Raw genomic sequence first — 25,010 nt, 5'->3', positions numbered from 1 at the left:
TGGTCTGTTTCTGAACACTTCTTATTTCTATGGCAACAAAAGGGTTGTCAGTAGTGAATGTTTTTCAAACACGCACACTTGAAGTTTCCATCTTTTTCTGTTCGAACAAGACTTGGTATGTGTGTTTTGTCTAGGTTTCAGTGTAAACTGTATTTTACAACAGGACAGAAGAGAAAGAGTGAATTGTTAACTGACCATATCAGAGGTTCACTTGCCTGAGAGACTGGTGCAAGTTGACGAAACATCATTTGTTTTGTTTGATCTCTTATTTAATTTAGTCCCATGACAATATAATTACAAATATTAAAGAAAGTTTAAAGTCATTATGTCAGTTAACATATCTACTCTGTCTTTTTCCCGTTGATTAATGGTAATAACATTCACGTCGCCGTAGCAACAAAACAAACAAATCAAGTTTCAGTTTGTCTGCAGTAATATCTGCATTCGTACATTGTGTAATAAGAAGTCTCTTGTGTTGTAATATTTCAGTCAGGGAAAAGCAGTTATGAACTAAATAATGCGAACACTTTCAGAAAAAAGGGTTCCAAAAGCATTATTTAGCTGTACCCCTAGGAGAACCCTTTTTGGTTCCAGGTAGAACTCATGCAGGGGAGGCGGATGTCTCTGTTAGAGAGCCACACATGCTGTCCGGGGTGAAAGAGTGGCATAGGTCGGCGGCATCTGTCGGCAAAGCGTTTCTGGGTATTAGAGGCTTCCTGCAGATGCTGGTGAGCGGTCTCCCATACCCGCTCACTACGCCGAAATCAGTCGTCAACAGCTGGGACAGTACTAGGCTCCGCCTCCCAGGGAAACATGGGGGGGGGGGGGGGGGGGGGGGGGGTTGGTAACCAAGTACACACTGAAACGGATTAGGGTGGAGGGATGAATGCATGAGTGAGTTCTGAGCGTATTCGGCCCAGGCCATATACCGACCCCAGTCGTGTGGCGATGCGGAACATTGTTGGCGAAGATACTTCCCTATTTCTTGGTTCAGGCATTCCGCCTGCCCATTGGTCTGGGGATGGCGCCCGGAGGAGAGGCTGAGGGCGACCCCCAGTCGGTCACAGAAGGCTCACCACACCAGGGAGACAAACTGGGGCCCGCGGTCAGAGACTATGTCCTCCGGAGTCCCATAAAGACAAAACACCTGCTGGAACATACACTCAGCCAATTCCATGGCGTTAGGTAAATGAGGAGGAAGAATCAGACACATTTTTGAAAAACGGTCTACTATGACAAGGATGGTGGTGTTACCAGAGGATTCAGGAAGGTCTGTGATAAAAAAATCAACAGCTATGTGGGACCAGGGTCTGTGAGGGATTGGCAAAGATTGAAGCTTACCGGAAGGGAGATGAGGGCTTTTGGTTTGGGTGCAGACTGGACAGGAGTGTACGTAATCCCTTACGTCGGATGCCAGTGAGGACCACCAGAACTTCCGGGCTAGAAGTTTGGTGGTTCGTGTAATGCCCGGATGTCTTGACCCCAAGGACGTGTGACACCATTGCATCAGTTGAGGTCTAACAGCTGCTGGTACGTAACTCCTCCCAGCTGGTGTCTCAGGAGGAGGTCTGAGGTTAGGGCTTCTTGTATGGCAGAGGGAACCTCCCACTGACCCATAATGCAAGAGCAAGGAAGAATGGGTGTAGGGTCTGAGTTACTGGTCAGAAGGTCAGACTGGTGATAGCAGTTTGAGAGCATCAGCTTTTACGTTTTTCCTTCCAAGGATGTAAGTCACATGACAAAGGAAGCGTGTGAAGAGAGCCCAGCATGCTTGTCTCTAGTTAACCTCTTGGTCCCTCTGATATATTCCAGATTACAATGATCTGTTAGGACGAGAAAGGGATGTTGTGCGCCCTCCAACAAGTGGCGCCATTCTTCAATGGCCAGCTTAATAGCCAGGAGTTCTGTTCCTGGAGAAGAAGGCACAGGGATGTGATGTGGGAGGTGTTCCCACCCGCTGAGAGAGACTATGGCTCCTACTCCTACTTTGGAGGTATCCACCTCCAGGGTGAAAGGAAGGGTCGGATCAGGTTGGCGAAGTACAGGAGCTGAGGTGAAGAGGCGTTTTCAAGTTGTTGAAAGCAGTCAGGGTGGAATCAGTCCATTGAAGGGTCTGGGTCTTTTGGCTGGTAAGGGCAGTGAGGGGAGCAGCAGTAGAACTGGAGTTCCGAATGAACCGGCGATAGTGGTTGGAGAACCCAATGAAACGTTCCTTAACGGTGGTGGGTTTGTACCCGTTACTGACAAAGTGGTGATAAAGGCCGTCTTCCATTCGCCGGCTTCACGTATAGGGACAAGGTTATATGCACTTTGCAGGTCGAGTTTTGTATAGAAGTTAGCGCGGCCCACTTGTTCAAGAGTCGCTGGGATCAGAGGAAGAGGGAAACGGTTCTTGATTGTGACATAATTTAGGGAATGGTAATCAATACATGGACAGAGACCACCATCCTTTTTTCCAATGAAGAAGAAGCTGGACACAGCCGGGGAAGAAGGAAGAATGAAACCGTTTGAGTGTTTCATCACTGTAGGTGATAGGTCACTGTAGTACTGTAGGTCTCCATTGCGTCATTTTCTGGGATAAATACGGGGTAAACACGGCCCTTCGGTGGGGACACTCCAGGGAGTCAGTCAATGGCACAGTTTCCTGGGCGATGTGGTGGCAGAGTGGAGGCCTTGATTTTGCTGAAGACATTGCTGTACTGGGAGTATTCAGATGGTATGGTGGGTGGCACTGCAGTGGCAGAGTCCTCAATGGTGGTGGCTCTGCAGGGAAGGATGGGACAACTTCCAGGTAGAAGACCAGGATTGTCGTTCACCTTGTCACCACGAGATGGCAGGGTTATGACGACAAAGTCAGGGGTGTCTGAGGATGAGTGGCTGTTTGGTGGATGAGAGTTCCATTAGTTGAATGGTTTCGGTGTGGAAGACTACAATCTGGAGGGTGACGCTCTGTATCAGGTGTGTAATGAAGCCCGTGCCCAATGGCTGCCCGTCCTGGGTGTTAATCCTTAAGAGAGGGGTGACAGGTGTCAGATCAATGTCAAACTCTTGTACTAGCTGGTGATCGATATTATTACCTGCTGCTCCTGAATCTATCAAGCCCTCTATGTACTTAGTAACCCCCTTCACGGTTATCAATACTGGGATGGAGAATTTCTTCTGGGAGATATTTAGAAATAAGGACACGCCTACCTGCATGGCAGCGGAGGGACCCTTCTCATCTCTCCGTGGGGGATGAACAGGGCAATGGCTGAGAAGATGATCTTTCCCTCCACAGTATAGGCAGAGCCCTTCTTGGATCCGCCTTTGACGTTCGATAAATGGGAGAGGTGCATGGCCCAACTACATGGGCTCTGAAAGAATAGGTCACGGAAAGAGAAGGTGTCGCGTTCCTGGGTGGTAGAGCTCTTCGGGCAGCTGAATTGCATCCTTGTTATAGTTCTAAGAGGTCTCCAATAGGACGACCGGAAGGAGAGCGATCAAATACCTCTTTGAAGAGGGTGTGGAAATGGGTGACAGATCCAAGTTCTGTGCTGTTGGCAGTCCAAATGGCGGTGGCCCATTCCAGGGCTTTGCCTGTGAGTCGAGAAGCAACAAAATCCATCCTGCTCTTGTCGGCGGCGAAGTTAGTGGGGTTGTGCTCAATGTATTTGCTGCATTGCATCAGAAATCCCTGACATTTCCCAGGTGAACCTTATTTTCCAGGCATGGATATGAATGAATGAGGGCTATGGGTACGATACCTGGCATCGGAGGAGTAGGGATAGGCAGGTGTTTATTTTGCCTTCAAAGAAGGCAGGAATTGTGGTCACAGGCAGGCAATGGTCATACACAGGTAGGCAAACATCCAGGTGAATCAAAACTGGGACTGAAGGCTAACTGGTTCTGACAAACGAGCTAGGAAAAGGCTTAGTGGAGTCAAAATGAACAATACCTCACAAAGGCACAAACAGAATGAACTGAAGTAAATAAGGAGTTGATGAGACCAGGTGAGTAACTAACACAGGTGAAATCAATGAACAGAAATGAAATACAGGGCTACGTTCAAGAACACAACAAAACAGAACACAAGGTTGACTAAGAAAATATATACAGAACCTTACACCTATCTGTTGTTCCATGTAGGGAATCTGTTATTCAGTGCGTTTGTATTGGCTAATAAACCCCCCCCCACCCCCCTTATGGAATTTGTGGAATGTTTTTCATTCTTAATGCGTTTGAGCCAATCAGTTGTGTTGTGACAAGGTAGGGGTGGTATACAGAAGCCAGTTTGAAGTTTCCTCAAGTGCAGTTGCAAAAACCATCAAGCGCTGTGAAGAAACTGGCTTTCATGGAAAACTGGCTTTCCATGAAAACTGGCTTTCGGGAAAGGAAGAGAGTTACGTCTGCTGCAAAGGACAAGTTCATTAAAGTTACCAGCCTCAGAAATTGCAGCCCAAATAAATGCTTCACAGAGTTCAATAACAGACACATCTCAACATCAACTGTTCAGAGGAGACTGCATGAATCAGGCCTTCATGGTCGAATTGCTGCAAAGAAACCACTACTCAAGGACACCAATAAGAAAAAGAAACACGAGCAATGGACATTAGACTGGTGGAAATCTGTCTTTTGGTCTGATGAGTCCAAATTTGAGATTTTTGGTTCCAACTGCTGTGTCTTAGTGAGACTCAGAGTAGGTGAATGTATGACCTCTGCATGTGTTGTTCCCACAGTGAAGCATGGAGGAGGAGGTGTGATGGTGTGGGGGTGCTTGGTGGTGATACTTACATCCCATCTGGTTTGCGCTTAGTGGGACTATCATTTGTTTTTAAACAGGACAATGGAACAAAATACCTCCCAGGTTGTGTAACGGCAATTTGACAAAGAAGGAGCATGATGGAGTGCTGCATCAGATGACCTGGCCTCAACAATCACCCGACCTCAACTACTTGATTCCATATGTGTTATTTTATAGTTGTCTTCACTATTATTCTACAATGTAGAAAATAGTACAAATAAAGATAAACCTTCGAATGAGTAGGTGTGTCCAAACTTTTTGACTGGTACTGTACATTGTCTAGTGACCCTATAATAGCCATGTAGCGTACATCAGGTCCAGCCTCTAATGACCCTATAATAGCCATGTAACATACATCAGGTCTAACCTCTAGTGACCCTATTATAGCCATGTAACATACATCAGGTCTAACCTCTAGTGACCCTATTATAGCCATGTAACATACATCAAGTCTAACCTCTAGTGACCCTATAATAGCCATGTAACATACATCAGGTCCAGCCTCTAGTGACCATATAATAGCCATGTAACATACATCAGGTCTAACCTCTAGTGACCCTATAATAGCCATGTAGCGTACATCAGGTCCCTCCTCTAGAACAGCCAGGGGGATAAATTAATTATGCATTGAGTGGACAGAGCAATACAGTTTTTATTCCATTATAGTCTGAGAATTCTAAAATTGGACAGTTGGGTGGGTGGCTGAAATGTAATAAGCCGGCTGATTGATGTACTACTGCAAGTCTCTAGCTCACCAAGTCTCACAGAAAAGCAAACAGTCTTTTGTAGATGGTCATCTGTGTAAACTAATATGTCTCATCAGTCCTCAGATCCAGGAACATGGTGCAAATGTTAAGACAGCTGCATGGTGGCCATGTAGGCTACAGTTCATCCACATGGACTTGATCCATGTCTCCCCTGCCTAAGAACCCATTCAATATATTAATAATAAAATCTCAAGCTGCCGCCAACACCATCTGAAGAGTATCTGTGGGCTGTAGAGAGTTAGTGAAGGGCTCTCAGGTAGGTGAGGAGGAAGTAGACACTTACTTGAGCACATGGGTGGAGCCGTTGATCTGTGTGGCCGAGCAGGGTGGCCCCGGCCCCAGTATGGATGGCCGCCTGGCGCTGTAACGCTTTCTCCCACAGCAGAGGATGATGAGGAAGGCACGGCGGAAGGACTTGTTCAGGAAGGCATAGAGAATGGGATTAAGCATGGAGTTAATGTAGCCCAGCCACAGGCATGCTGCCCACAGCTGGCCCGGCACTGTGTAGTTTATAAAGGGGTCCACCACGTTGGTGATAAAAAAAGGGGCCCAGCACAGGCAGAAACAGCCCATGATGATGCACAGAGTCTTGGCCGCCTTGGTCTCTGTACGCATGCGGTGGTTGCGCTGGTGGTCGGCGCTGTCTGCCGAGGCGGCCCCCGCCCGTTGCAGCATACTGATTTGGCGTGCGTGCTCCCGTGCAGTCACATAGATGCGCTGGTAGGCCAGCACCATCAACCCCAGTGGGATGTAGAAGGCCACCACGGAACACGTCAGAGCGTAGGGCTTATTGACCATGAAGACACACGCCGTCGCGTTGGCTGCATCACCGCTGATCTTCCGTTCCTCTATCTACCAAGGGGTTGGGATGTGGTAACACCACCACCACCACCACCACAGAGACACACACACACACACATCACAGAAGAAGAAAAAACACATGGTTAATGTGTCAGTTCATGAAACATTAGTTTCACGGACACAGAACAGTAATCATTCAGAGAATAAGTATATGACATGGCACGTTTATATGAATCAGATCAATACAGTTCAGTGAAAAATGTCGTCAATTAATTATGTCTATGGTAAGAAGACTGAGCTTGTCAGGGTTTTCTACCATTTACAATGGAGTCCTGTAGGCTCCTGTTCATCAAGTAGATATTCTAAACCCTTAAACGTATCTAGGAGAGCAATGATGAATGGTGCAAAACCAAACTTCCATCAATGCTATTTCCTGAAAGTAGCGACTAGGTCCAGAGTGGGGAAGATGAGGGCTTTGAAACAGATCATTAATCACTGTCCTCCACCGGCACCCTGCCAGAATCTCTGGCCACCTCAGGTCATACCTGTCTCTACTCTGGAGAAAATAAATGACACTAGTCTACGATTGATAGGTATACGCACTGCATATATACACAGTACGCACAGCATATGACTGCCCTGCTAATTTGCCTTGCTGGATCTTGTAAACTATCAAAGTAGACCCATAACTGATCCAAATGTTTTACTAATCAAACATGCATTCAAATCACCAGGCTTTTGAACGATTATTCAAATAGGTGTTTGGCAGAAAAGCTCATTCTTTATTTATTGTTTAATTATTCAAGGCTCCCTTTGTTATTTCATTTCAAAATAAAATGCTTGTTTGTATTTAAAGGAATACTCAGCGATATGACTTAGATGCAAAAAGTGAACATCATAGTGGGTCAATTTTCACAACAACTAAGAGCGTTGAAGCGTGAGGCTCAACTCCTCTGCTGTTTTGGTTCCCTGGCTCGTGCATATGCGCAGATACTGTGTGTGACTGTGTGAGAGCGAAGTCTTGTATCTCACTCATCTCAATATCTGCGGTGCTGCTCGTGGCAACGTCATTTAGCTGAGTCCCTCTTTCAAAGGCATGAATGACTCGTATGACATGAATGAACGATTGATTGATTATATTGAATTAGGCTAAGTTACGTGAAGACAGATAAAACAGGACACGCTGTGTGGTACATGCTTACAACTGTGTGGTACATGTTCACAACTATATGTTCACAACTATGTGGTACATGTTCACAACTATGTGGGACATGTTCACAACTATGTGGTACATGTTCAGAACTATGTGGTACATGTTCAGAACTATGTGGTACATTTTCACAACTATGTGGTACATTTTCATAACTCTTAGTGCACAACTCAAAACAGATCATCCAAGGGGCAGTTGTGAAAACTCTAAGCACATCAAATCAAATTGTATTCGTCACATGCGCCAAATACAACAGGTGTAGAACAGACAGTGAAATGCTTACTTACAAGGCCTTAATCAACAATGCAGTTTTAAGAAAAATAAGAGTAAAAAAAATATTTACTAAAACAATTTTAAAATGAGTTGCAGAATAAAATAACAATAACTAAGGCTATATACATGGGGATACAGAACCGAGTCAATGTGCAGGGGTACGGTTGGTCGAAGTAATTTAGGTATTATGTATGTGTAGGTAGGGGAAAAGTGACTATGCATAGATAATAAACAGAGTAGCAACAGCGTAAAAGTACAACACAAAATCATATAAAATCACTTCTTCACCAAGATTAATCAGTGTTTCATCTGGAAATACATATTTCACATTGCAATACATGTTTATATTAAGTAACTGTCTTTTACAATGCAACGCTCGCATTACTTTGATATAATTCTCTTCTCTTTTGTTAACAATCTCTTAGATGTAAAGTCCCCTGTTTAGGGGATCTGCGTGGTTCTGGTACTGGTTCTAACCAACTATTTTGCTTATAAATCGATCTGTGGACACCGTAGATCGGAATATACATATTTTTTGTGCCTGTGTGACGTAGGATTTGAAATCTGAAACCACTTGAACCTGGAATGTCCCTCCTACCATTTAATCTGCTCCCACTGTCCATCACCTCCTGCCTCAACCCTACATCACAACCACTAACAAAGCGCATGTAAGCCGTGTGTATCTGGTGGCAGCGAAGTCAGACGCAGGAGAGCAGAACTGGGTAATAACCGGAGCAGTTTACTATACATATATATATAACCACCGGCATCCAGAATAATAAAGAACGGGTACAAAACCCGACGTGCACCAGACCATAAATGTGCACAAGCACTTACAACAAACAATACCACACAAAGACATGGGGGGAACAGAGGGTTAAATACGCAACACGTAACGAGGGAATGAAAACCAGGTGTGTGGGAAAACAAGAACAAACAGACAGAACAAATGGAAAATGAAAAATGGATCGGCGAGGGCTAGAAGACCGGTGACGTCGACCGCCGAACACCGCCCGAACAAGGAGAGGAACGTGACAGCGCATGCCTGCAATACTTACATCGTAGTGCATCAGGGGACAATCGTTTCATCCCTATTGTACATTCAGAGATTGATTTATAGCGATTAAAAAATATAGATAATCGAAACACTATCTGTTTGTCATAGATGGACAAGATTAATATGAGAAGAGGAAGCCAAGCTAAAGCTCCTTGAGATGCTCACAGCGATGAGGGCAGACGTTTTGATCAAGAGAGACCTTTATAAAACATGCACATTTTCTCTAACACTAAAGATATCAAAATGTATTTTACAGTATACAGAAGATAGCCATATTTGGTAAAAGACCAAGTCTATATCAAATTCAAGTCATTGTAAATGGAATACACAATCACCACATGTCCTCTTACTGTGCTACAGAAAAACCTCTAATCAAACAACATTGAGGGCATGTGCACTGAATTAAACGGCAACTACACTATACAGACTTCAAAAGTCGCCCCCTGATGTGGTTTAAGTGTTGTTGTGAATATGGAAAATCTACCCTTTATAAAGCATGTCATATGGTTACAGATCATTTGTAACACATGTATGTTCTGTCTGAACACTATATAAAGCATGTCATATGGTTACAGATCATTTGTAACACATGTATGTTCTGTCTGAACGCTATATAAAGCATGTCATATGGTTACAGATCATTTGTAACACATGTATGTTCTGTCTGAACGCTATATAAAGCATGTCATATGGTTACAGATCATTTGTAACACATGTATGTTCTGTCTGAACGCTATATAAAGCATGTCATATGGTTACAGATCATTTGTAACACATGTATGTTCTGTCTGAACGCTATAAAAAGCATGTGATATGGTTACAGATCATTTGTAACACATGTATGTTCTGTCTGAACGCTATAAAAAGCAAGTCTTATGGTTACAGATCATTTGTAACACATGTATGTTCTGTCTGAACGCTATAAAAAGCATGTGATATGGTTACAGATCATTTGTAACACATGTATGTTCTGTCTGAACGCTATATAAAGCCTTTATAATCTGCTCGTCATTTAAAGCCAAACAATTTTAGATGCATATTGGTTTATCTACTACATATTTTGAGAACTACACAATGAAAATGTATATCTGTATAGTAGAAACATATACAGTGCCTTGCGAAAGTATTCGGCCCCCTTGAACTTTGCGACCTTTTGCCACATTTCAGGCTTCAAACATAAAGATATAATAAAACTGTATTTTTTTGTGAAGAATCAACAACAAGTGGGACACAATCATGAAGTGGAACGACATTTATTGGATATTTCAAACTTTTTTAACAAATCAAAAACTGAAAAATTGGGCGTGCAAAATTATTCAGCCCCCTTAAGTTAATACTTTGTAGCGCCACCTTTTGCTGTGATTACAGCTGTAAGTCGCTTGGGGTATGTCTCTATCAGTTTTGAACATCGAGAGATGAACATTTTTTCCCATTCCTCCTTGCAAAACAGCTCGAGCTCAGTGAGGTTGGATGGAGAGCATTTGTGAACAGCAGTTTTCAGTTCTTTCCACAGATTCTCGATTGGATTCAGGTCTGGACTTTGACTTGGCCATTCTAACACCTGGATATGTTTATTTTTGAACCATTCCATTGTAGATTTTGCTTTATGTTTTGGATCATTGTCTTGTTGGAAGACAAATCTCCGTCCCAGTCTCAGGTCTTTTGCAGACTCCATCAGGTTCTCTTCCAGAATGGTCCTGTATTTGGCTCCATCCATCTTCCCAACAATTTTAACCATCTTCCCTGTCCCTGCTGAAGAAAAGCAGGCCCAAACCATGATGCTGCCACCACCATGTTTGACAGTGGGGATGGTGTGTTCAGCTGTGTTGCTTTTACGCCAAACATAACGTTTTGCATTGTTGCCAAAAAGTTCCATTTTGGTTTCATCTGACCAGAGCACCTTCTTCCACATGTTTGGTGTGTCTCCCAGGTGGCTTGTGGCAAACTTTAAACGACACTTTTTATGGATATCTTTAAGAAATGGCTTTCTTCTTGCCACTCTTCCATAAAGGCCAAATTTGTGCAATATACGACTGATTGTTGTCCTATGGACAGAGTCTCCCACCTCAGCTGTAGATCTCTGCAGTTCATCCAGAGTGATCATGGGCCTCTTGGCTGCATCTCTGATCAGTCTTCTCCTTGTATGAGCTGAAAGTTTAGATGGACGGCCAGGTCTTGGTAGATTTGCAGTGGTCTGATACTCCTTCCATTTCAATATTATCGCTTGTACAGTGCTCCTTGGGATGTTTAAAGCTTGGGAAATCTTTTTGTATCCAAATCCGGCTTTAAACTTCTTCACAACAGTATCTCGGACCTGCCTGGTGTGTTCCTTGTTCTTCATGATGCTCTCTGCGCTTTTAACGGACCTCTGAGTCTATCACAGTGCAGGTGCATTTATACGGAGACTTGATTACACACAGGTGGATTGTATTTATCATCATTAGTCATTTAGGTCAACATTGGATCATTCAGAGATCCTCACTGAACTTCTGGAGAGAGTTTGCTGCAGTGAAAGTAAAGGGGCTGAATAATTTTGCATGCCCAATTTTTCAGTTATTGATTTGTTAAAAAAGTTTGAAATATCCAATAAATGTCGTTCCACTTCATGATTGTGTCCCACTTGTTGTTGATTCTTCACAAAAAAATACCGTTTTATATCTTTATGTTTGAAGCCTGAAATGTGGCAAAAGGTCGCAAAGTTCAAGGGGGCCGAATACTTTCGCAAGGCACTGTAAAGTACGATATATACTGTAATGTACTATTATGATGAAATAAAATCCTTTGATATTGACAAGATTAGAGACGTGCTGTATTCAAAAATGTGAATCAAAGTTTATTGTTCGCACAAACATTAGTAGATGTTACAGTAGGTGCAGCGAGTAATTATTTTTTTGGGGGGGGTGATCCGAGGGCCTTCAAAAGGGGGTAGGTTGCCAATCCCTGATGTAAATACTCAACAACGGACCAAATAATATGATTATTAAACTAAACTTTATGACATAACCTCCTACCTTCTGGAGTCAAATCACAGTTCATACCTGAACAGTATTATTAGAAAGATATGTCCTCCATTTAAACAAACCTAACAAAACCAGTTTTTCAGGGTCTGTGTTGTTCTGTTTTTAAATATATTCATCCCATTCCCTAGTTCATGATTATGATAGACATAGACAGGGTTACCCCATCTCGACCAATACTTTTCATTACATCACCCTCTTCCCCTGTCCATTTGTTTTGGGTTGGTACATTAGAATTGGGTCTGACATTTCGATTCAGACTCCCTGTTGTTTCATTTGAGCATAATCATCACACAGTATCAGTCCTCCAATGCCTTTCATTGAGCTTTCACTTCCAGCCATTGTTTTCATATGAGCAGTAGCAGGAGGGGAGCTTTACTGTTTCAACCATTGTTTTCATATGAGCAGCAGTGGGAGGTGGGTTTTACTGTTTCAACCATTGTTTTCATATGAGTAGCAGTGGGAGGTGGGCTTTACTGTTTCAACCATTGTTTTCATATGAGTAGCAGTGGGAGGTAGGTTTTACTGTTTCAACCATTGTTTTCATATGAGTAGCAGTGGGAGGTGGGCTTTACTGCTTCAACCATTGTTTTCATATGAGCAGCAGTGGGAGGTAGGTTTTACTGTTTCAACCATTGTTTTCATATGAGTAGCAGTGGGAGGTGGGCTTTACTGCTTCAACCATTGTTTTCATATGAGCAGCAGTGGGAGGTAGGTTTTACTGTTTCAACCATTGTTTTCATATGAGCAGCAGTGGGAGGTGGGTTTTACTGCTTCAGCCATTGTTTTCATATGAGCAGCAGTGGGAGGTGGGCTTTACTGTTTCAACCATTGTTTTCATATGAGCAGCAGTGGGAGGTGGGCTTTACTGCTTCAGCCATTGTTTTCATATGAGCAGTAGCAGGAGGAGGGCGTTACTGCTTCAACCATTGTTTTCATATGAGCAGCAGTGGGAGGTAGGTTTTACTGTTTCAACCATTGTTTTCATATGAGCAGCAGTGGGAGGTGGGCTTTACTGCTTCAGCCATTGTTTTCATATGAGCAGCAGTGGGAGGTGGGCTTTACTGCTTCAGCCATTGTTTTCATATGAGCAGCAGTGGGAGGTGGGCTTTACTGCTTCAACCATTGTTTTCATATGAGCAGCAGTGGGAGGTGGGCTTTACTGCTTCAGCCATTGTTTTCATATGAGTAGCAGTGGGAGGTAGGTTTTACTGCTTCAGCCATTGTTTTCATATGAGCAGCAGTGGGAGGTGGGCTTTACTGCTTCAGTATCATATCCTAGACACAGATTCAATCTCAGTCTGCTGGGAGGTGATCCTCTGAAACAGGTAGCATGTGCCCTATAGCGCATGGAACAGATCTTCACTAAAACCCTTTTGGCTGTGTGAAGGTGTCCTTGACATCATATGGAATTAGTTACAATATAGGTAGCACAGTCAAAACAACACATTTAATTTGACCTTGTTTTACTGCATGGTTTGTCAAATAATCGCAGTGTATACACACATAAAAACTGAAAATAGTTTTAACTCACCAAATGGTCTATTCCAATACTGTTCCATCCTTGCATAATGGGTAGAAAGGATATAAAGGTGGGGATTACCCAGCATCCTCCTAACATTAGAGCCACTCTCAGTGATGTCATCTTCTTCCTGTAGACCAGCGGCTGGCAGCAGATGGCATAGTACCTAGAGAAGAAGAGGATACACTTCTAAGGAAGATTCCATATTGGAAATAGATATGATTATATTTAATGCAAGCTTTTCATTCAGTGGACAAAACCCGGGTCAACAAGTGTATCTTGCACCTGAAATTGACACCTTGTTAAAACCACATGATCCTTGTGAGAAACACAGATAAAAGGTATAGTTGTGATCTCAAAGGGATTGATGTTGCTATCTGAGATCTTTTTAAAGCTGTGCTTATCATGTTCAGAGCGTAGCTGAGAGATTTGCTTAATCTTGGACATTTTCAACATCAAACATCTCTACCTCTTTTCTGGGAAAGTGATATTAGAGTGTACTTTTCATGATCATTAAATTATTTACAACGGGCAAAAAAATCCCTGAAATGGCGTCAGTCACAAATTGCTACTTGACTTGGCTGAACCCTCTGTCTGTGGAGCTTGAGAGGTTAATGTCCCAGAGGCCTCACTTGACTTGCTCTTCCTCTTTCAGGGACTTCAGGTTACTATGGCAACATGAACACACAGCAACCAGGTCGAAGCTCTCATTGTCGACGGGATTGCTTTCTGAGTGGTATTTAACTGATCGTTGACGTTTGACAGTTCAATTAATTCCTATTCCACTAAACAAAAAAACCTTGATATCGATAATTTCTTGCGTACGCCGACACCATTTCACTGTGTAAAAAGACACAGGCAATCCTCCACAATGGATGGGGATTAGCTGAAACATCACATGAATAGTCAACAGGATCACGGCGATGGCTGCCCGGTGATGGGTATTGGTCCCCAGGTTGTCATGTCAGCTTTGATACACAATGGATATAAAGTGGTAAACCTCTCCCTCTCTGCATAGCCTGGTCTCAGATCTGTTCTGTCTTGCCAACTCCTATGGCCGTTGTCAAAGGGAGAAGACTACTTTCCCTCTCTTCCAGAACGGACATCCCCAATGTAGTCGCTTTCCCCTGGCCTCGGTGTTACATTCCTGGAATGGGTTCATCACACTGATTTCTCATGGCAAGACTGGGCCTGCCTACTGTAACCCATTGCAGTCTGTATCACTGTACCACAGCCCATTGCAGCCTGTATCACTGTACCACAGCCCATTGCAGCCCATTGCAGTCTGTATCTCTGTACCACAGCCCATTGCAGTCTGTATCACTGTACCACAGCCCATTGCACCCTGTATCACTGTACCACAGCCCATTGCAGTCTGTATCACTGTACCACAGCCCATTGCACCCTGTATCACAGCCCATTGCAGTCTGTATCACTGTACCACAGCCCACTGCAGCCCATTGCAGTCTATATCACTATGCCACAGCACCACAGCCCACCATGTCTTCAAGGCACTACTATGCTTACTCTCTCTGTCACCCTTCATGACTCAGAGAGATGTTAGTGAGGGCATTTCATATTTCATTGCAGGTCAACTGAACTGGAGCCACCAACTGTTAACAACATCAATAAATAAATAAGGAGAGCACCTGATCGGTCGGACTGCTACACAAAGCTGACACATTAGAAGGAAAATAGTGCCAGGCCAGTTTACCAAGTTCAGAGAGGCATCTTCCATCAGTTTTGTACTCAGGTTTTCAGAAGACGAGGATATCTTGTGAGCCTGCCCTGTATTGCTTGAGTAATGAGTGTATTATGGCTCTGAAACAGCATGACTTCATTAATAACATGTTTGTGAGTCTAGGTTAGATGGAGCATGGTTGTGTACGTGCACTGCGCCACTTCTTGTCTCACCTAGCCAAAACCGAGCCTGTCTGTCAGAAGGCCAGAAGCACAGCAGCCGTGTGGTTTGTTGACACCAGGCCAACCTTCTACATCTGTTCACCTTGCTTATTAAGCTAACTTTGGCCACCAATAGCTACCTAAAGGACTTACAACAGAGCCTCAATGGAAAACAGATGGATCAACAAACCAGGTACTTAAACTTCAATTCCATGTGATCCAGAATTCTGCTGTTAGTAAATCGGATTTAAGAGTTTTAACAATCCATCGTTCATTTGAAATGTTCCTTCTGGTCTTACGCTGGAAAAGGCACGCTGGACAAAAACTGGTTGAATCAACATTATTTAGACATCATTTCAACCCCCCAAATCTATGTGATGATGTTGAATTAACTGAATGGATTTGCAGAAAGTCATCAACGTAAAGGCATTTAGTATTTCTTTCACCCAACTTTTAACCTAAATCCAATGACTTGGTGAAATGATTTGTTGAATTTACATTGAATTGACATTTTACATTGAATTCACAACTCAACCAAATGTAAATCAAAACTAGACGTTGAACTGACGTCTGTGCCCAGTGGGGGGGCATTATAGGAACTTGTGTAAAACTCAATTCCAAGGTCTGCTGGCACCGCACAAATGTACATTATGGAGATGTTAACCTGAAGGCAAAGGAAAAGCAGACATCTGTGCTGTAAGAGCAGAGACCAAAACGTTAACTACCAACACTTTATTTCAACCCTGTTCTATGAAAAACAGATTGTCCATTCAGGGTCACTGTGCATTCTTTCCCTTTTTAAATACACCACTCTTAGCAAACCAGTACTGCCTTTCTATTTATCTGTACAGAGACACAGGATTTACTGGAAGACATCTCCATTAAGAACGCACATTAGCCTTTTTACACTCTTAGATAAAAAGGTGCTATCTCAAGGGGAAAAAAAGGGTTCTACCTGGAACCAAAAAGGGTTCCCCTATGGGGTCAGCCGAAGAATCCTTTTGGAACCATTTTTTTTATAGGAGTGTAGCACTCACTGTAGCTATTTTGAATCCTTTAAGTTTGTATTCCCTCAGAGACAAATGAATGGCTGTATGTCCTGAAGCTTTTCTCTTCCTTTCTCTTGGCCAATGTCAAGGCCTTACTGTCACAGTAATATGTGGTACCAGAAAGACGACGTATCAATAATAAAGTACAAGGTGTATTGGTTTTTAGGAGGAACAATACAATTTGCATATTCAAAAAGTAATGTTACCCGGCCAATCTCTGGAAATGACTGTGATTCTTCATCTGCATTACGATGGCAGCCCCCATGTACTGTACTTACCACAAATTCCTGGTTTTGCTAAGTTTGCTGTATTATACATTGCTCTCTGTTACTCTTTTGGCATTATTGGCATTAGCGCAGTATACATGATCCCAATTCTAGCTCCAAGAAGCTGGCAATTTGAAAAAATGTAAAAGTAGCTTGTGCTGATTTACTGGCACATTGAAGCATGTTGCACGCCGTCAGTGGATAGCGGTAAAACAATGACATCATATCTGAATTTTGCCATCTTTATGCACGATCGCCATTGTTCTAGAAAGAGTATGGCTGTCTGAGCATGTGCAAAAACGCGAGACTAATAGTTTACAGGGAAGCACAGAGAGCAGGGATGTGTGAACTGATAACATTCATCTACTATTCAACTGCAAGACCCAAAATCATTTGGTGGCTCATTGAAATTCCTATTCAAAACAACACAACAAGAAGGACAAGAAGACCGTTTGGAGAACAACACAAAGACAACCTACAGTAAACACACCACACTTTCTACAACACCGACGAATAGAATTTGAACATTTAAAGTTTGAAGGGCAGATTGGAAATATGAGATGACAGAGCCATTTGGATTCAGGGCAGTCCATGTTTTACACCATTGACATAGCTAAAATTGTTTTATGCACTAACTAAGTGACTGCCCAAAGGACTGGCAGGCGAGAGACCATTTTTGTTGCATGTTTCTTCCTCATTGTAAACACTTGGAATGGTAAATGGGTTGTGAAATAGCCAAAAATGAGCCTCCTGCAAGATTCATGATTGTAATAACTGTCTGCTAGCGGTCGTAGCTTACTGGAACTTCTAGTGCCTGACGCACGCAACTATTAATCCACACACTGGAGGAAAACGTACATCCCTTCACTGAGCATTGAGGAACAAAACAATGAATAAATGGAACATTTCACCATTCATTCGTAAATAATAAAATCCAATTTTCACCTTAAACACAATTATATTTCATATACACTCATATCCCTAGGGAATGGTGTCGTCTCTAGGGAATGGTGTGGCTCTCCCAAAAATATGTGGACGGCAAAATTCCATCCTCCACTAACATTAATGAAGAGCTGTCAGTGGTTTAAACTACCATTTAATTGAAGAGCTGTCAGTGGTTTAAACTTAAAACACTTCTCTTCTCTGGGCTAAGAGGAGAGGTGGAGAGAGAGAAAAAAATAAGAGAGGGGGAGTGAGACAGAGGAAAAGGCTAAATCCTCTCCTTTTCTCTCTCCCTCTCTTTTTCTTTCTCTCTTCTCTCTCCGTCCTACTGTCTGGCCCTATGACCCCGGTAAGAACCATTATTATTGTAACATTGCTTTCATAATAATAACTGCAGGGGACGGAGTGACGCAATCCTATCTATCGCTGCACTCAGAGCTCAGCTGCCATAAACCGGCCCCCTCTGTTGATAGAATTCACCAATACTTAGCTCAGCATGGAAAGCACTTTGAACGAACTAGCTACTCTGCAATGCAGTGGAAGTCATGCATCCTATAGTTGTGTATGGTTAGAATCCTGAAAAGCCCATTTATGCTTGATTCAGAGGTGTGGTCAGAGGCTCCATATGGAGGGTGTGATCAATTGTGGAGCCTCCGGAGGCATGCAGAGGCCAAATTAAGCTCTGTACCACATCGCATTTTACGCAAAACCAGGATTTTCCCAGCAGCTTTTTACAACACATATTAATGCATTGATTAATATATTAATGGATATTATTCCTGTCATTCTTTAAAAGCATTCTCTCTTCATTTCCCATTCGCTTTCATCATCAGACTCATTAATAATTTTAATGTGGACAATAAGGATGATAATTAAAGAGGATCTTCACTACAGAGGAAATGACATCTAAATCATTTCATTTATGGCACATTGTGTCTCTCCACACTGCAGCCAGTCAGTTACTAGTGCTACTTACACACTCTGCACAAGTTTTGCTCTCCATCCACATCATTGAATAAAACTACAATTTCATCTTTTGCAGCAAGGCAAGACCAAGAACACACTGGTCTGGTGGGAGAGCTGATGCATTGGGTGTTCATATGTGAGCCCAGCAGATGAATTATGTTATCATAAAGCTGGTCTCATACAGTAGCCCTCGGCATCTTGGTAAAGTCAATTACAGGAAGTGCCATCATAAATCAGTTAATTAAATAGCATGTTAAAATGTGTTGATAGTGTTAGTGTGAAATACTATAACTACTGACTAAATGTTGACCTGAAGTGTCTTTCCAAGCCAGGTGTTCAGCAGTGGTGCTTACCTGTCCAAGGCTATGCAACACAGGTGTAATATGGAGGCTGTTGTCAACAGAACATCTAGAGATGTTCGGACCAGGCAGAAGGTTTCTCCATATATCCAGTTCTGGTGGATCAGCTCGATGGCACCAAACGGCATCACCAGCACCGACACCATCAGGTCTGCAAAGGCCAGCGATACTATGAAGTAATTGGTCTTGATTTTTCTGGGAGAGAAGTGGAATGAGAAGTATCTTATTGACTATATATCTAAATATGATTGTTCACTTGAATCATAGGTGTATCATGTGGTAGAATGTATCGTCGCTGTTGGATGAAAACCTCCTAACGCCACTTTTGCCAAAAATACAGACGTAGGCTATATGAAAACAGTAACCCCTCAATGTACTCTGAACGTTTCATGACTATAGGACCAAAAACGTTTACTCAAAATACTGTAGCTTTTGAAGTTTCGGAATTGTAAGTTCATTAATGGAAAAATGTGGCCTTTTAATCTAATTTCCTGAAAAGTTTCTGTTTTGGAGATAAGGTTTTCATCCGAAGGCGACAGTATGTTAGAGGCATACTGGGAAAAAAATATGAAATAATTCAGAACTCACTGAAGAGAGCAAACTGTCGACTAGTGGTAAATGCACATAAACATACCATTTTATAGGCATGTCAGAGTCTGTACTGAAGTATGTACTAAACAACAACCATTTTTGAAGGACCTGTTACCCATGACAACACATTCACCATATTTAGCTAATGGAACAGTACTGTATAAGCATTCACTGTAAACACTTTAAATTGCCACCTTGCAGTAAATATTTGTGATAACTGTATTTGAGGGAGAGAGGGAGAGAGGGAGACAGGGAGACAGGGAGAGAGGGAAAGAATCAATCAGAGAGAGAGAGAGAGAGGAGGAGAGAATGAGAGAACGAGAATGAAAGAATCATTGATGTAGAGCCACCGGGTGAGCCTCTGGTGTGGCGGCGTCCCCCCTCTCAGTCTATTTGATATAGACCAGAGCCATGGGCCATTAATGACTAATACAACTCTGGGTGAGGACACCACTCAGAGCCCGCTCAGCTAAAAATAACTGACTGAGAACAGCTAACGGCTGTTGAATCAAATCACGTTGTCATTTCACGAAAACATGCAATAAAAGTTGTTTAACAGCTGTCTGTTAACAACATGCTTTCATGTTGAGCAGAACATATAAAACATGTTCAACCTACTGGCTTTGACTCAAAACTGGATGGACTGTCGAATGAATGGAAGATCATGTTTGCATTGATGCAAAGGAAGTAAATAAATCTGAATTTTTAAACATAAAAAGCTAAATCATCTTGTCAAAGGGAGGGTATATTACTGGAAATGTTGAAGGTTTACCAGTAAACTACCAGAATGTTGGTATCTTTTATGTAAGGATTTTATGTAATCTATCACAATACATCTCGTGGCCCTATTAAGTACTTCAGATTATAACAGCTTTGTCAATATGTATCTGCTGTCAATGTTTTGGATTTAAACTGTTGGCAGAGTTCATTTTAAAAAATCACATTGTTGATTAGATGCTTTTTTTTAAATGAATTAGACAAAATGTCTGTTGAACCAGTGAATGGATAAGGATGAGGCGAGAGAGCGAGAGGACATGGCAAAAACAGGTTTAGATTGATAGTGTGGCATGATGAGGCAATTCAATGTGTCAATGTCAATAAGGTCATTTCCAGTTTTCCAGTTTGCTAATCAAAGCAAGTCACAGAGGTTGTCCAAATATAGGCCTGGCTCTGTGGCTCTGCCTCCAGCTGCACAATGTCTTCAATTATGGCGAAGCTGTCTTATGACAACTCTCATTTTACAGATGGCTGTAACAGGTGTGCTATTGAAAGGGAAATTGGTGATTGCTGATGAATTCCCCAGGGTATAGTGGTGGAGGTACTGCTTCACGTCACTGTTATTCTGAGCTGCTGGGAAGTCCTGGTGGGCAGTGAAATGGCAAACTGGGGTTTGATGTGTGAAGTGTGTGGTAATAAAGTATTTCATTATCAGAGATCATATCAACAGAACAGATGTGAGATCTTTTGGGGGCTGAACATGTTAATGAATGGAGATTTGAGGATAACATTACCCGGTGCTGTCAATTCCTGAGTGTGTGTGTGTGTGTGTGTGTGTGTGTATGTGTCGTGTGTGCAAAAAAAAAAAAAGTTGCAAAGCACAGGAGTGCTGAGGGATGATACTTTCCCCAGGTTACCAGACAGACTGAACAGCAGTTCAGCATCAGAGTGTGTTGTAATGCCATAGTCACTGCATGCCATGCTGATAGCTCAACCACCAAGGGACTGGGATCACAATCGACCACTCAGTAGCAGGCTCTCTTTTAACGAGAAAACAATTACTCCATAATACTCTCAGAGCAGGATTATTCAAATTGGGGCTGATTTATTTAGTCTAGTGCAACTAGGTGATAAGGTGCTAAGCACAAGAAAGAACATTATTTGCTTTGGCTAGAGCAGCAGGAGAAAGAGGGAGAGGAGAGCGAGATAGTTAAGCACACTTCTGTTCTGTTCACAAACACACTCCGAGAGACAGAGAGAGAGACAGGGAGAGAGACAGCTCTAGTGAAGAAAGAGGGAGAGAGAGAGGGAGAGGGAGAGAAGAGAAAGATAGTAAAGTTCTGTTCACAGACAGACAGACAGAGGGAGGGAGAGAGGGAGAGAGAGGGAGAGAGGGAGAGAGAGAGAGACAGGGAGAGAGACAGCTCTAGTGAAGAAAGAGAGAGAGGGAGAGAGGGAGAGAAGAGAAAGATAGTAAAGTTCAGACAGACAGACAGAGGGAGAGAGAGAGCTTTAGTGAAGAAAGAGAGACAGAGAATAGCAATAGCTGTACTAACCTGAGCTGCTACAGACAGACAGACAGGAGGGAGCAGGACGTAGGGAGAGACTAACCTGAGCTGGCGGTCCTTGCAGACAGCCGTCATGACCAGGAGGTTCCCCAGGACACTCATGAGCATCACCAGGGACAGGAAGCAGATGAGAGCAATGCTCTTCGGCATGCTGTTGCTGTGGTTACGACAGGAGAGGGGACAACCAGTCAGTGAATATACAAAAAACAAGCCAAGATTAATAACTGATTGGAAAGTTATTTAAATGTGGAATACATAACCTTCCATTTCTGAATAATACGTAAATGTCAACCGGACAAATTAGTACACATTCTCTGGGTTATTGGAATGTCATGAAACCTGTTACAGAGAGAGCACACAGGTCAGGTGTGTAGTTCTAGGGGAAAACCCTAGCTGAGAGCAGCACAGGTCAGGTGTGTAGTTCTAGGGAAAACCCTAGCTGAGAGCAGCACAGGTCAGCTGTGTAGTGCTAGGGAAAAAAACTACAACTGGTTATGTCACCATTGTCCCCATGGTAACATGACAGTGTGGGCAGGCATTGTCCAGAAAACTCTGCCAGAATCCAGGCTAATTTGTCATGTATGTAATACAAGGTAAGTAGCTGTCACGATAATGATTTAAATCCCTCAAAATGATTTGTATGCTTGTGAATGTTTGACAATTGTAATACATTACTGTAATCCCTTGATGTTTGTGGTTTTCACACTCCAGGTTTTACAATCTACAGTATTCACACAAGACGTCACTCCTACAGTGGTCACTCATGGTAGCTTATACATAAAATAGTAGAATACATGTATCAACCCAGCTGTACAATATTTAAAAATGGTTCCGGTATCAGTTTCAGATCAATCTTATTTGCTGCCTTCATTTTTGCCATTATGTTCTGTCGCTTTACCTCAATTTACCTCAAATTTAAAAGTACCTCACTTAAGAATTTGTCTATCACCAAATTATTAATGTAGCTACTTCCCAAATAGGAATTCCCACAGCATTACAAAAACTTTTGAAGGAAATGTATTACTGAACAAAAATATAAAAGCAACATGTAAAGTGTTGGTGCCATGTTTCATGAGCTGAAATAAACGATCCCAGAAATGTTCCATACGCACAAAAAGCTTATTTCTCAAAAAATAGTTGTGCACAAGTTTGTTTACATTCCTGTTAGTAAAAGTATTGCTCCTTTTCCAAGATAATCCATCCACCTGACAGGTGTGGCGTATCATGAAGCTGATTAAACAGCATGATCATTGCACAGGTGCAGCTTGTGCTGGGCACAATAAAAGGCCACTCTAAAATGTGCAGTTTTGTCACATAACACAATACCACCCATGTCTCAAGTTGAGGGAACATGCAATTGGCATGCTGACTGCAGGAATGTCCACCAGAGCTGTTGCCAGAGAATTTGTTAATTTCTATACCATTAGCCACCTCCAACATCGTTTTAGAGAATTTGGCAGTACATCCAACCGGCCTCACAACTGCAGACCAAATGTAACCACGCCAGCCCGGGACCTCCACATCCGGCTTCTTCACCTGCAGGATTGCCTGAGATCAGCCACCAGGACAGCTGATGAAACTGAGGAGTATTTCTGTCTGTAATAAAGCCCTTTTTTGGGGAAAACTAATTCTGATTGGCTGGGTCTGGCTCCCAAGTGGGTGGGTCTTTGCCCTCCCAGGCCCACCCATGGCTGCGCCCCTGCACAGTCATGTGAAATCCATAGATTAGGGCATAATTAATTTATTTAAATTGACTGATTTCCTTATATGAACTGTAACTCCTTGAAATTGTTGAAATTGTCACGTTCATATTTTCTGTTCAGTATAATTTCTGAGATGTTGCATCCCTTTGACATCAGCTTATGTTTTAATCAGAAACATTGTGAATCCAGTTCCTCTAGCATTGCAACAACACCCACTAGTTCTAGAGGTGGGGAAAGATGTCAACTCAACATGAAACAAACTTCATCTAGGATTTGTTGTCAAAATGCCTTCCACCTCTTCCTGATGACAATTTACTTTCACGTACATTAACGCATTATTCTAACGTCTAGTTGACGATGAAAGCAGACAAATTATACTACCTTTCTTGATAGCTTTTTCATCTATCCTCTAACAAATCCTAGTATTGTAACAGTTTTCTTCGGGTGAAGTAGAGTCGGACCAAAATGCAGCGTTGTGATGATTCATGTTTGTTTAATAAAGGAAAAACTATACATGAATAAACTACAAAATAATGAAATGTGAAAACCTAAACAGTCCTATCTGGTGCAAACACAGAGACAGGAACAAGGACAATCACCCACAAACACACAGTGAAACCCAGGCTACCTAAATATGGTTCCCAATCAGAGACAATGACTAACACCTGCCTCTGATTGAGAACCATATCAGGCCAGACATAGAAATAGACAAACAAGACATCCAACATAGAATGCCCACCCAACTCACGTCCTGACCAACACTAAAACAAGGAAAACACACACGAATGATGGTCAGAACGTGACAAGTATTGTTTAGTAAGTGTTTGATTTCCATTTTAAATGTACTTCTCATATTCGACCCGCTACTAATATGACGCCACACTCTTAGAAAAAAGGGTTCCAAAAGGGTCATTCGGTTGTCCCCATAGGAGAACCCTTATGGGTTCCAGGTAGAACCATTTTGGGTTCCATGTAGAACCCTCTGTGAAAAGTGTTCTACATGTAACCCAAAATAGTTCTACATGGAACCAAATAAAGGATTATGTAAAGGGTTCTCCTATTGGGTCAGCAGGAATAATCATTTTAGGTTCTAAATAGCACCTTTTGTCTAAGAGTGCATGAAGGAAGTCCTATGGTACAAAGGTCCTACCCAAACCCCCTCAGATGAACTCAGATTGAAGCCTGTGAATATCAAGCCTTCTTAACGTGATGCAGCTACACGTGTGTGATGATGACACCTGAAACAGTTGACCCTCAACCCTACAATTGAGCTATACGTAACAGGCAATCAGTCAGCAACAGGCACAATCAAAGTTCCAACTCCAGGACTGAGGACCCAAGGCTCAATGACCACACCAGCCCAGTAGTTTAAACTTCTACAAGACTAGAAATGTCACATGACAGCACTCTGTACTCTATATAAATATTAAGTGTTCTTTGATTTATGTAAAAGCTTAGAGGCAGACATGCTCGGGTGATTGGATGTTCAGCATGGTGGTCTTTAAATCTAAAACAATCTC

At 42.5% G+C, this 25,010-nt stretch overlaps 1 protein-coding gene across 6 annotated transcripts in view; it reads right to left on the bottom strand.

Annotated features, from left to right (window-relative positions):
* htr4 (5-hydroxytryptamine receptor 4) overlaps nucleotides 1-25,010 on the bottom strand; it is a 93,946-nt gene that overhangs the window by 28,729 nt on the left and 40,207 nt on the right. For 4 of the 6 annotated variants that reach the window (XM_021583604.3, XM_036970202.2, XM_090219420.1 and 1 more), the window contains 4 exons: nucleotides 21,831-21,944; nucleotides 18,906-19,106; nucleotides 13,440-13,593; nucleotides 5,831-6,399 (listed from right to left, as the gene is read on the bottom strand). In XM_021583604.3, the coding sequence (XP_021439279.1) occupies nucleotides 5,831-6,399; nucleotides 13,440-13,593; nucleotides 18,906-19,106; nucleotides 21,831-21,944 (1,038 nt within the window). Of the gene's footprint in view, nucleotides 1-5,826; nucleotides 6,400-13,439; nucleotides 13,594-18,905; nucleotides 19,107-21,830; nucleotides 21,945-25,010 lie in introns of those variants that run through there. The other 2 variants (XM_090219423.1, XM_090219422.1) reach the window with 2 other exon arrangements.

This window comes from Oncorhynchus mykiss, chromosome 25 (genome assembly GCF_057628025.1).
Source record: "Oncorhynchus mykiss isolate SJ-2025 chromosome 25, ASM5762802v1, whole genome shotgun sequence".
NCBI lineage: Eukaryota > Metazoa > Chordata > Actinopteri > Salmoniformes > Salmonidae > Oncorhynchus > Oncorhynchus mykiss.
The sequence above is the reverse complement of the archived record's forward strand: the minus strand, read 5'-3'. Positions and strand labels throughout refer to the sequence as shown.